The sequence below is a fragment of the Loa loa genome, assembly GCF_000183805.2.
Source record: "Loa loa unplaced genomic scaffold supercont3.79, whole genome shotgun sequence".
Taxonomy (NCBI): Eukaryota; Metazoa; Nematoda; class Chromadorea; order Rhabditida; family Onchocercidae; genus Loa; species Loa loa.
In genome coordinates this window covers 7,122-20,683 of record NW_018108259.1, presented here as the reverse complement: position 1 = coordinate 20,683, position 13,562 = coordinate 7,122, and the positions used below count along the sequence as shown (strand labels likewise).

The following is a 13,562-nucleotide window of genomic DNA, read 5'->3' as shown; positions in this document are numbered from 1 at the left end:
TATATATATATATATATATATATATATATATATATATATATATATATATATATATATATATATATATATATATATCATCGGCATAAAATTCGTTGCAGAAATTATATTGTCCTAATAATTGTCATATTTTGATATTTATATTCATTCTGTGAGCATAAGAAATTATATGTGATTTTTTTCTGGATTTAATGTTTATGGGACGTTTGGATATTAATTAATTAATTAAAAGATGATGAAATGCATCATTTCAAATAATAACTATGTGATATTTGTCAATTGGAAATTATGACGAATTTCATACAATTTTTGAAATAGTGCCTGTTTATGTTTCATCTAGTTTTCTCAGCTTTTTTTTTATTCCACTCTTTATCAAGTGCTATTGCCGTTTCTTCTCTTTTCCTATTTCACTTTAACAATAATCTCTATCGTTATCATATTGTTACATTATCAAAAATAAGCTCATCAACTTTGTTTTTTTTCTCACTTTTTGTTAATTATTACTATCATTATCTTCTTTTTTTCTTTACCATATGAATCTATTTACTCATTCCTTTTCATATTTATTGATATGTTATTTAATGGTTTGATTATATTACGAAATTTTCATTTTTCAAATGTTTACATATCTTAGAACATTTTTTTGTAAATAAAATCATTGATTGCAGAGACAAATTTTTCTTTGATAAGAAGTCAAATGCTTTCAAAGGAGAAAAAAAATATTTTGATAACAAATATCTTGATGTATATGTTTTATTTCGTCATTTGAAAAGGAAAGAAGAGGAACAAATTAGAAATAGAAGAATGATGTGTTTATTGGAAGTTATATATTATATATATGTAATTTATAGGATGGGTGAATGAATTTCGTATTGGAAGAAATGGTTTGTGATGATCATTAATTGATGGAAAAAAAGCGCAAAATTTAGGTAGAGATCGGAAAAAATCTTAGCCTTATTTTCAGTAGTCAATATCAAATATATTCAAGATGACACAATCACTTGGGAAACATTTGTTTTTAGGAGAAACTTTGAGATGAACAAAACAATAATCATGTGCTTATTGAATTTTTTCTTGGAGGGAATGAAGAGAAATCGAATGAATTTTTTTGGTTTGATGCCAATCAGTCATTACTGATTATTTTAGCTTTTTGTTACCTTGATTGGTTAGATTTTGCTAATAATGCTAATACTTCTCTCCCCTTTCCAAACTTATTATGATCTATAAGATATGAGTCCATGTGAAGTAAGTAAAAAAAGAAGGAACAAGTAAAGCGCAAGTAATTAACTTCTCAGTGAAATACTAAGCTCGTCAATTGTTGCTATACTTAATTTAATTTGATGTTATTTTTTTCTTCTATTTTTTAGGTTCTTTCTGGTTATCCTTTATTTAAATTACTTTTTTCCTTTTTTTAAATGAAACTATCAGAAATTTATCGATTTTTCCCCTTCTTTCTCTCCTCCTTTTCTAATGTAGTTTAGACCAAATGCATCTGTATCTTCCTATGATTTGCGCTATACGCTATACGATTTTTATTTTCTTCCTGTCCTCTCTCTATCTCACCATCTTTTTTTTTAAGATTTTTCTAGAGAATAAGTTCATTTTATTCGTGAGAAGTGAGAAATGAAGAAAAGGCAGAATGCAGGATGGTAGTGTATGATTTGCTCAAGGCAAAATGAATAGCGTAGCTATTCCTATTGCTAACGCTAGTGCTACAGCTAAAGAAACTATAGATATTTTAAGTTTTCAATATTTAACCACAATTTTAGAGTGGCAGTATACATTTCCATCAGATCTATTCTATCCCTTCTTCATTTTCCCTCATTCATTTGCTTCTTATTTCCTCATATAAAGTTTTCTTTTTTACTTTATGTTTTTAGATAAGTTAATTTATATTTTTTTAATGTTTACCTCATTAAAAGTGTAATAAAGTATTGTAAGAGAATATTTAGAAATGTAACGCACATCCGTTTATATTATTATTAGTATTATGTTTGTTCCACAGTTCGTTTTTATACACTATGTTAACAATTAACGATTCATTATTTCTTTTTTTTCGCCTGACGATTGGGTTTTTTTGTTAAATCTTTTCTCAGAAAATTATTACTTGATTTATGTTTAAACAAGGCTACTTTATATGTATAATTACCATTTTATGATAATCGGTTAAAATAAATAAAACAGCTGATAGATGAGTATTAGAATGAGGTATTGACTTTAAGTATTAGTAGTATTTGTAATGGTGATCATCTAAAAGAGTATTTAAGGGATGAAAATCATCGATTTTTTTTCTTTTCAGCAAAGGTAAGAAGGAGGGCGAGAAATGAACTTGCTACTTCGGTTATCCATTTAATTCGGTTATTTCAGATATTTGCTAGCCATAAGACTGTATTACATTGGATTGTGAAAGACTTGACGGTCAAATAAGGGATAATAAGAGGTTGAAGTGTGAAACGGTGCTGATTAAATGGTTGATTTATTGATTGATAGGTTGATGATGAAAATGAAAGATAAACGTTTGCATACACCTTATTTGATTTGCATTATTTGAAATTTAAATCAAAAGAAAGAAAGGTAATCTTTCATTTCATATGCGTTAATTTCGTCGGAATCATTGTTTTCATCTTTAGCTTCATATGATTAATTTTGTTTATTCCAGGATTGGTTGATTTTATTGAACCGGCGAGTTTCCACATCTAAACCAGAGCAGAATTATTTTTGATTGGAAATATTTAGGCCTACTGCTTAATTCGGTAGGGGGCTATTATCCATATTAGCAATAAAGGAGCGCGAAGTTGTTACGACCTCGGTCCAGATACGCTGCAGGGTTCGAGCGTGTGTGGACTTTGATTTTGGCTTAGAAGCCCGAAAAAACCTTGAAAATTTCGCCAGAAGAGTACACAGACGGTTCATCACCGCCTTCAAGTCGAATTTCTCAGTCGGTTCGTTCATTTTCCCTTTTCTTTTCAAATCATAAAGTTACTGCTGAAATATTCTGTGTTACTGACTGTATAGATAAATTCAATTTCTGTTTTGTTTTTCAGGTTATACGAGAGCTTTGTATCGCTCTGCTATCTTCGGATCCTATCCCGCGTCCAGGCAGCACCCAGATTAAGCTTGACGTAAACGCAGAGCCTCCGTGGGATCCTGATCCACTTTGCTAACAATCGTAAGTATTTTAATTCATCATTATTGTGAAATATATATATCGAGAAAGGATGAAATTATTAATTTAGTAGCAAGTAGTATACGAAATTCAAAAGACTTAAAGGCTTACCTGCGGAAAGCATAAATTCTTGTTTATCTACCATGCAAATTTCATGATGTTGTAACATTCAGAAATTTTTCTTTCAGCATTTCTGGCTTTTATCAAAGTGGTTGTGCCTTGCTAGAACACTCGAAAATTTCTTCACTTGATTACACTTATCAAATAGTTCACCCCTCAGTTTCGGCTTCACTTCCAGCTGAAAAACCGTGCCACTGGACCGAAGTCGTTAAACGTCGTACATTTTGCGTCCGTTTGTACAGACCACCTTAATCCACCTAGACTTCAAGAAGTACATAAATACTGTTTCTTTTGTTTTGCTTCATTTTCGGAAGATTTTTGTAATTCAAAATTTCTTGGGTTTTTTGACTTGTATGATTTTTCTGTAGTGATATGGCTTTTTTCTTCATTTTTTCAGTCACGTTTTATCGGATTATTGTCATGGCACCAGTACCTTCGCTGGATATCTATAACAGTTACAACTGCGACGAAGTTCATCACTCTGCGAGTCTAGTTAAGCAGTGCGATTTAAAAAGTATCTACGGTGATGGCTGTTCTGATGCGATTCGAAAATTAGTAATAACTAAAGTCGCTAAGGTACATTTATGCATTAATTTTCTCATATGAATTTTACTTTATATATTTTTATTCTGAGAGAGAAAAGAAGAAAGGAGAGTGTTAGTTTAGCATCCATATTTAAGAATTTTTTTTTGTGACATCCGGATGTCTTGGAAAGTTGATGGAATTCTACGACAGAGTTAGCAGTTGAAATCGTCATAGGTATTCCAAGAACAGATATAATTGGAATAAACTGTAATCAGCCAGTAATCTGATTTCGGCTAACATCTAGAGCACGATTTTATCAATTAATGAGTTGGTTTCCAAATGGAAACAAAGATTTTCATGATTCTCGTATTTCTCGAACTGTTTTTATGCAGTTCTTTTTGGAATATTATTCTTGGTCATGAAAAATCGACATTACAGCAGAATCACAGTATTTGGAACGACAAAACTTGCTGTTGTGGTGATAGTATTAGATTTATATTGGAGCTAAATCAAGATAACATATGTTTATAGCAGCTTATTGCTTGCTGATTCTTCTTTTCAGCCTGTTTTTGCATACATTTTACATTTATAATTAATCTAGTTGCAGGGTAACTGTGATCCATTTTTTGTAATGAATGTGGAACTTGTCGATGATATCCTGGAAAACTGGTTCAAAAAAATGCCGGATGTTAAGCCATACTATGCGTTGCGGTGCAATCCAGACAATATCCTACTAAAACTACTCACTCGAAACACCGATATGGGTTTATGTTGCAGCAATCGATATGAAGTTGAAATGGTTGGTTTTTTCTGTTTCAATTTTAAATTAAAAACTATCATAATCGTATAAGTGAACAACAACTTCGGTATCAACTAGGCAATTTATTCGAGTGTGACGGTTAACATGTAGTAGTACTTTATGAATTTCCTTGAAATTTTAGACCTTGTGATATTCTGTCATGCCCTGATATTTTATACGTGTAAATGTTTCTTTATGAAGTCGTATGAGAGATAAATGTAGTATTGAGTAGCGGTATATAAGTGATATAGCATCCTTGTGGAAACTAAGATAAAATTGAAGGCAATGAAAATTGTCAATGTGGATCGAATCATTTATGGAAATCCGTTGTGGACACGTGGCAGTATTCGTCATGCTAAGGAATGTGGCATTCAGACAGTTATTATTGAAACAGAAGATGATTTAAAACGTTTTACAACTTATTATCCTGAAGTAAGTATAATTTTACGCGTAACAATGGATCGCAAACTGGTTAGTGATCCTTTTACGGAAGACAACTTTGATGTCGAGAAAGCTGTCAGTTTGCTCCGCACGATAAAGGATTCATCAGTGAAAATAAAAGGCGTTAGGTACGTAAATTACTTTCTTCGATTTCCGTATTTGTGATTGAAATTAATTATCAGGTAAATGGGTCATGAATATAGGATTGGTTCGTCAAAGTGGCTAATCCTAGCGTATAATTCTTCCTCCAAAAACAAATAGGAATAACTAAGTAGCAATATGTTAATGTGACTTTGGTCCATATTTCGATTCGCCAATACTAATAATCTTTCCTGCAGCTAATTAGGTGGCATATTTGTTCAATCGGAAATTGTTTTAGCCTTTCTGTACGTTCAATCTGTACAACACCAACGATGTATTTATATGCAATTGCACAGTGTCGGCGATTGTTTGATACTGGACTCGAAGTAGGCCATAAAATGGATGTTCTGGATGTTGGTGATGGATTTCCAAGTATGTCTGCTACCGATGGCATATCATTTGATCAGATTGCTAAGTCGTTGCAAGTTGCACTTGCACTTTTCTTCCCATCGAAGCTCTTCAAAGACATAAAAATAATTGCTGAACCAGGCCCTTATTTTGCGGCTTCTACTTTTTCTCTGATCACTCGTGTCATCGACAAACGTTTAATTGATGGAAGTTTTCTCACCAATGATGGTAAGTTTGTATATGAACGCATAACAACTATGGGGACAATATCAGATACTTCGTCTTTCCTGTCGATTTTTGCTTGGCAAAAAAAGCTTGCTGACGTTTCATTTCAAATTTTCGTAAGATACATTTCAGTAAATTAGAAAGTTCTCTTTTTTTGGAAAGGTCATTAAGGTCATTAATGGAATTATTTCCAAAAAAGGAAAGCTTCTGCAAGTAAGTAAATGAGCGAGTAAAGTAAGTTAGATTTGAAATTATAGTTCCAAAATTTGTCAGTTGTAGAATCAGACGCTGGTACAGTCGGCTACGTTTATCAGATTAATGAAGGATTTTATGGCGCATTTGGTTGTAAACTTTCGACTCGCCGTAATCCTATCTGTTCGCCGTTAATGATTTTCGGCGAAAAAATGAACACATATGCAGCAATCATTGGTCCAGAACCGTGTGATACGGATATCGTCCTACCGCTGACGAGACTTCCACCTCTACAGGTTGTATATTATTTTCATTCATGAATCTTACTTAAATACCATACTAATAGCAAAAAAAAGGTGTGGTTCTTGTGTTATGGTATAATTGGAAGCTAAATGTATTGCTGAGCCTTCGTTTTGTTTTTCTTTATTTATTACCAACTTATTTCACCATATTCATAAATAAGAAACTTTGTTTGCTGTTGGAAAGCCGTTTTCTTTGCAACAGCAGTGATTTCATTATCTGATTGAAGGTATTTTTAGGTGGGTGACTGGCTGATTTGGCATGATATGGGAGCTTACACGATTGGTAACCATGACACATCCGAACGAAATGATCCACCACTGGTTATTTACTACCACTGCAATGGCGAAAAAACAAAGTAATTAAATAATTAAATGTTCGACTTCTGAATTTATCTAAGCTTCTGCTGAAATCGCCGAAGATTTTAGTCTATTATCAATAATACGCAGAGGAGACGATGCGCGGTGTCTAATCATTTTAAATCTGTTTTAGTGGATGAAATACCTTTAATTCATCCAATAATACATAAGTCCATAACGTTGCTTTAATCGGAGTATACAGTTACCTCATTACTCGTCACCGCATATTTCGAATGTCGAATAGACAGAAATACTGTTTTCAGCAATGGTTTTTCACTTTTCATTGTGCTTCTATGATGCGCTACAGTGTTTTAATATTTGTCACATATGGTCACTCTAATAAATTTCAGGACTTTTTTTCCGATCCCAAGAACTCTTCCACTTGAAGATGTACCAAGTGAGACGTGCAGTTCTTCATATAATTATGTACGCGATGCTTCGGGATCCGAACTTATCAGTCACACAGATGCTATTAGTACCGTCGTGAAATAATTCAAGACAAAATAACTTGATGTCTTCCTGAATTTAGGATACTTCAGATGGCATGAGCCGCTGAGGGGTGAACTTCTTATAATTGGAAAAGTTTGTTATTGGAATGAAGCTGTCCTTATTGCTATCTATCTCTATCGTTTTAAAGCATTTGTGGGCATCATAAATTGTGAACTTATCCTAATCATTTATACTGCTGTTGAGTGTTGTTGGGTTTGTATGTTTGTGGTTTGCTAGGTAAATCATCATTACTTTTTTTAATGAATTTAGACAAGGAGTTGCTTGTTTATTGAAATTGTTTTTGTATGTGGCGATTTTTGTCACTGGTAACAGTGACAAGAGTTTTTATTTGATCTGCATGTTCCGGTGAATTTTCGTATCGGCTCTTTCTATAAGCATATTTCGTAGTTTTCGCTTCTGCAGCGCTCATTTGTACCTCACTTTATTCCGCAAATTCAAATTTCTTGAAATTGAGCTAAATCGAGTTGTTGATTTGCGATTTGATGCATTAAGGAGTTTTTTGGACAAACTGTACGAATAGCTTTTGCAGTACCATCTCTCAACTATTCTTTTGTCTTTGTGGAGGCCATTTTTCTTCGCTTCTTTACTAAATTTTTTTTTGATATGTAAGTCAAGTTTTGCTTGCTTGTTGATTGAAATTATTTTGGATATATGATTCAATTTCGTTGTGTTTCCTTTTCTTTTTCGAGGTTTTGCTGTGAAACTAATAAATGATGAAGTTACCATGGATGGATATCATTATACAGAATAATGCTAACGGTGCTAAAAATAATAGCTAAGCAAAAAGATTAAAATGATAGCAAACCTGCAAGTAATAGTTGTACTCGATATTAATTAGCCTTGCTGGTTAATAACGCTTCAAGAATTAAGTGATATTGACGATTTACTTAATATAATAATTAAACTTCAAATGTTACAATACAGAAGTTTTAGATGTCGACCATAATAAGATTAATAATGGAACAAGATATCGGGTGAGGAAAAACGAGGAACTTAAGATAAATGTGATAGATAAGTGAAGTAAAATAAACTATCTAAATTTATTAGAAATCACCCTGAAACGAAAGAAGATTATATAATAATATAATTATCCCACTGAAATGTTTTTAAGGTTAAAGTTTGCGTCGTTAAATTAATGTAACAACTAGGAACTAAATATTCAAAAAAAGCATATAACAACAATGCACAATTGAAATTATAATTAAAAGATAACTTACGAATATAAACCATATAAACTGAAATTATAATTAATAAATAAATTACGAAGGCAAAACTATCATAAAAATTTTATTGTGATTTCTACTTTTTAAAATGTATTAAGAGAAGGCACATCAGGTTGATATCGTTGGTAGCGTAGCATTGACGAACTGACAATTCACGTTTTAATATTGATAATACCACGTTTTCTTTAAATCCTTGAATGATGAATGCATTCATTCATCTTCCCTATGCTCCTTTTCTTCTCTTGATAACTGAAAAATTAAAAACTTTGATGATACAGAGATATAGATGGTATTTCGGAATCGATGAATTTCTTATAGATTGATTTTTTTTCTTTGAAATTATCAATAAATAGATTTTTCTTTGATGAATTTAATAGTTTTTTTTTGTTCTTTTCTGAAGAAAGGAAAGAAAAGAACGATAAATTTCATTGGTACAAATATTATCCCCACAGTAATAATTCTTTATGTGCAAGCATGATAAACTCTAATAATTGATAAATTTGGAGAAATAAAGTTATTGACTACCATGCAAAATTCGAACTTGACTCAAGTAAATGATTAGGTCGAAACAAATTTAAAATAACTTGGATGAATTATTCATATCCTTTGAAGAAAAAAAAATTTAATCTAACACTAAATTAGTGACTTATGTGTGCACGGGCTATAGTTCAGCAATTATAATATTCACTATTCACGGAACAAACCATTCAACAGTTGATTTCCACTCATCTGCCAATTGAGTTGTTTGAAAGGAAACCATTTGAAAGTTAATTCAAAAATAATTTATTTTTTTAAAATGAACATACGAATTTGACTGATGCACCAAGCGGTCTATCTCCTCGATTACAAACTTCTCGAAAATCGTAGTCATCAAGGAGTGCTGGACTTGATACTTGAACCATACCGGTATGACCTTTCAGCGCAAGATCAAGAACTGGTGGAATACAATTTGAGAGGAAAGATAAATAAAGTCCTGGACTCAAAAAGGAACACTGCAAAAGCAAGGAAAATGGAATGATGAATTTTCTACATCATGACGACTAAGTATTAAGGAATTCAGCATTTGATGAACTAAACTTTTTCCCTTATTCGTTTCGGAATTTCTACTTCTACTTCCGAATTTCTATTTTCGTCAACAATCATAGTAAACCAACAAATTAAAAGTGCATCGCAATAATGAAAAAAAAAAATCATGTCAACTGATTATTGATTCGAAAAATAATTCGTTCAGAATTTAATGAATCAGTAAGCAATAGGTTTATTAAGTTTTGTGAGTACCTTTCTTTTCATTATGATAAAAATAAAAAATTGTTCATCATTGGAATTGCCTGTCTGTTTAAATCATTTTTACAAGAATCAAATAATGTTACCCCTATTGGTATTATCGTACCCAACTCTTTTTCGTCATCGACCACAATTTCTGTGCGGCAGAATAGAATCTTATCGAACTTTTGCAACAAACGACAAGCATATATATCAACAGTCAACATATCGAACGTATCATAACATGGATCATACTGCTAAGAATAATTAATGGAAGTAAATTATTTTGAGAAGTGAAAAACATGGAAATTCCTGACTTCGATGATATATTCTATAATTATTAAATCCTTCAAGAAGTTTTTACTTCTTGAAAAATAAAGGCTAAGAGCGTTAGGCTGATTATCGATTTTAAATTTGATAGCCAATTATCAATTTTGAATTTAATAAAATGTCCTATAAAAATGTTCTACTTCGGGACTGGAGTATAATAACAAACACCAATAAATTACCTCTCCTTCATGTTCTGGATAAGGTGTTCTGATAAAATCTTCGTCAGAAAAATAAACCGAAGTTAAATAGGTGAAATGAATTGAGCGTTTCTCACAAAATGATGCCAAAAACCAGGGAGCGTAAATCACTGAATATGTTTTAGTTTTCAGCATTGCTGGAATATTGGGCTTGACTTCAGAATCATACGAAGGTGCTGAAAATTCTTTTTCTTATAATCTGTTCATACAAATTTTCTTTTTCTTTCCATGTGGATGTAAACAATATGACTTGGAAAGTGTTAACATATCTTATGATATATTCAGTTCCGCTATATTGTAAGAAACATTGAATTTGGAGAATTCTAAGATGTTCCAAAACAAACGATTATTCAGGATCATTTATGGGAAATTTAATAACAATTAGATGGGCAACATGAATTAAACTGTTAGATATCTATATCAGACATGAAACAGCACCTTCTGACGTACTGGGAAAGTTGATGTAAACAATATGACTTGGAGATACACTAATTATTTCGTTAATGTCAACATCACACGAGTAAAATGGACGATTCGTAATGATAATGTTTTCCTTCTGTATTGATTCCGGCAAATATCTTTTCTGAAACCATTATTTACTACAAGAGTTACCCGCCATTTATTATAGAACGACGTTCCTCTACGTATACATTTAGAAATATACAATACTACTTTCTCAATAAGGACGACCTTTAAAGTAAGAGTCAATAAACTGACCTTATTCTCGATTAATCTACTAAGGCGTTTTAAGGCGAAGTCAGTACCATAGACAAGGATTTTATGCGTACTAGCTGTATTCATTTCATTCCACTGATTTTCATTTTTGACGAATATTTCACGTATTCCTTAAATATAGAAGCATAACATTGGACAGAATAAAAAAATCTAAAAGTCGTTTGAAAAAAATTCTAATTAATACTTTTTAACTGCTAAAATGCACAATTTAACCCTCTGATTGCAAGATTTTAGCTTTCCAAAGTAATTCAAGTTCAGCTTTCATTGATGACATTGTCGGAGGAAATATACTGATTTCATCACACGAAATTTCACCGTTTTTAAGCTAAAATCATTCGTTGTCAAGAAAAGCAAATAAATAAGTAGATTTAGACAAACGGTACGGTATAATTCGTTGAAATTGCAAATGGCATTGAATGACTTATCAATCACAGAGAGTACGAAACAGATAAACATACTTTCTGATACTAAAATGGAAGACATTTGTCCATATTTTTCATGAAATTAAAAATAAACCTTCGGAATAAGTTGGACGAAAGAGGGAGAACAATCGCATTTACCTCCAATGTTATAGACTTCACCAATTCGACCTCTTTCTAAGGCAGCTCCGATCCCAACTACAGCGTCCTGAATGTGTAATAAACCAACAGTTCCACTTTTTTCAATATTATCTGCAAGCAAACAAAAACGACAAATTTGAGGAAGAGGAAGATTTCTGACTATAAATAAAACAGTGTAGAAGATTTGGATGGTGGCATAAAGAAAAGAGAGAAGTAATAAGCTTAAAAAGCCGATAAAATTGATAAATCATGAAAGTTTCGTTAACTGTGAGACAATGATATGAATTACATGAATTGACCAAATACAAAGTGTTACTCAACATTTCATTGCATATTTATAAGTTTCTACATTTTACTTTTACCCTGTTCTAAATATAATGATGGATTATCATCCATTACTCCACCGTAGATAACCGCTGATAATCGTACAGTAAGAGCAGGTATACGATAACTAATAAGATAAGAATGAAGCATCATTTCACAAGCATTAATCGCTGCTCCCTTAAGTGAACATGGCTTTGTTGCTATCGTCTCCGATTTTAATGCTTGCTTTCCGTAAACCTAAATTTGAAATGTTTAATTAAAAACGTGGAAAATTTACATTTTTCATTCCATAAAGGAAAAACTCACACTGAAGATTAAAAGTCAGAAACAACGAAAAAATATGATTTTGGATAAAGATTTTTTTGGCAAAAATAAAGTGAATTTCATGTTTTTGTAGCTCATCACAATTAAATGACTAAAAATAAAAATTAATTAACATTAGTCGGACAAAAAAATAATATACAAAGAAAAAGAACTAATACTAGGAACAACTACTGCAATAGTTGCTCACTTCTTCCGAACTGATAAGAATGAATTTTGCCAATTTCCCATAACATCGGATAGTTTCCAGAAATTGTGTCATACAGGATAACGTTTTGCGGAAACATTCTGGATAATCATTTTTAGCAGCAACAGTATTAACATCATCATTCCAAACGTTGAACAACACGGTATTGATCTATAGCAAAAAAAAAATTTAATCAGTTTAATTAGCACGATTATTTTCTCAATATTAGGTATCAAGAATTTCAACTGACAACAATATCAATATTTCTCTATGGAACATATATCTAGGAATTAGAATTATATTAAAGCATATATCTACTTGGACACATCCTAATTATATTATGATTTTTTTTACAATTTTCGCGAGCAAGTAATAACATTTAGTTAAATTTGAAAACCTTCAAATTTTCAATCAAGATTTAGCAACTTGTCAAAATTTCAGAAACTAATAATTATGTAAAATCCCTAAAATACTATATCAAGCTGTTGGTCAAATCAGTGACGATTAAGTATGATATTTCCTTAAGTATTTTTCAAATATTCTGGGTTTTATCAGGATAAGATATATTGTTAGTTTAGATTAAAAAGCAATACAGCATTAACTGATCCAAAAATATTCATCTAAATACCATTTCCTGATGTTCGGAAAATAGATCATTGGAGTAAAACAATCAATACTTTACGTTACTTCTAGCTTACAAAGTCAATAGTGTTATTTCAATGAATAATACAACTGCCATTTATTCAAGAAAGATGTAAACAATACGAAACTAGTAATTTAATAACTGCAACACTCTACAATACCAAAAATAAAAATCACTTCTACCTTTTGTTCCACCAATATTTTCGTCACCAATTCATAATTACCAGAACTACCAATGATAATAGCACACTGCTGAGGATAATTTTCAACTTTTTTCAAAATTTCATTTGTACAAGCTGTGTTAGATGATAAATCGAGAATTGTTAACTTGACATTCGGATATTTTTCCAACAGATATTCCGTAATATGTAAGCCAATATAGCTAAGACCACCAACAATTAGATAATTTAACTCGTCGGCCATTTAAATAATATCCTGGAAAAGAATAACGGAAGAGATTATTTGAATAATTATTTTAAAAAAAAGTGAAATTTTCAAAGATTTAAAAATTTTCCTGGAATTTTTTCCCGAAACTTAAAATATTCAATTTGGATGATCATTATTATATGTAGATGATGCAATTTGGCTATTGTTACTATTACTATTATCATTATTATTACCATTATTATTATTACTGTTATTATGTTTATTATTATT

At 31.3% G+C, this 13,562-nt stretch overlaps 2 protein-coding genes across 2 annotated transcripts; one reads left to right on the top strand and one right to left on the bottom strand.

The window, feature by feature from the left end:
* Positions 1–2,464: 2,464 nt before the first annotated feature.
* On the top strand, positions 2,465–7,105 carry LOAG_17460 (hypothetical protein; the record flags this gene model as incomplete). Its single annotated transcript, XM_020450122.1, has 11 exons — positions 2,465–2,487; positions 2,824–2,935; positions 3,042–3,136; positions 3,352–3,515; positions 3,681–3,859; positions 4,416–4,607; positions 4,890–5,176; positions 5,428–5,765; positions 6,042–6,250; positions 6,494–6,612; positions 6,964–7,105. 11 exons carry the CDS (start codon positions 2,465–2,467, stop codon positions 7,103–7,105), a joined length of 1,860 nt encoding a protein of 619 aa, XP_020306239.1.
* A 1,451-nt stretch (positions 7,106–8,556) lies between these two features.
* Positions 8,557–13,346, bottom strand: LOAG_07979 (hypothetical protein; the record flags this gene model as incomplete). The annotated part of the gene is made up of 11 exons (XM_020447585.1): positions 13,089–13,346; positions 12,267–12,434; positions 11,794–11,992; positions 11,388–11,542; positions 11,085–11,196; positions 10,854–10,981; positions 10,575–10,719; positions 10,119–10,312; positions 9,717–9,866; positions 9,153–9,338; positions 8,557–8,595 (listed from the first exon to the last, which is right to left on the bottom strand). Exons 1-11 carry the CDS (start codon positions 13,326–13,328, stop codon positions 8,557–8,559), a joined length of 1,716 nt encoding a protein of 571 aa, XP_020302199.1. The 5' UTR covers positions 13,329–13,346.
* Positions 13,347–13,562: the final 216 nt, after the last annotated feature.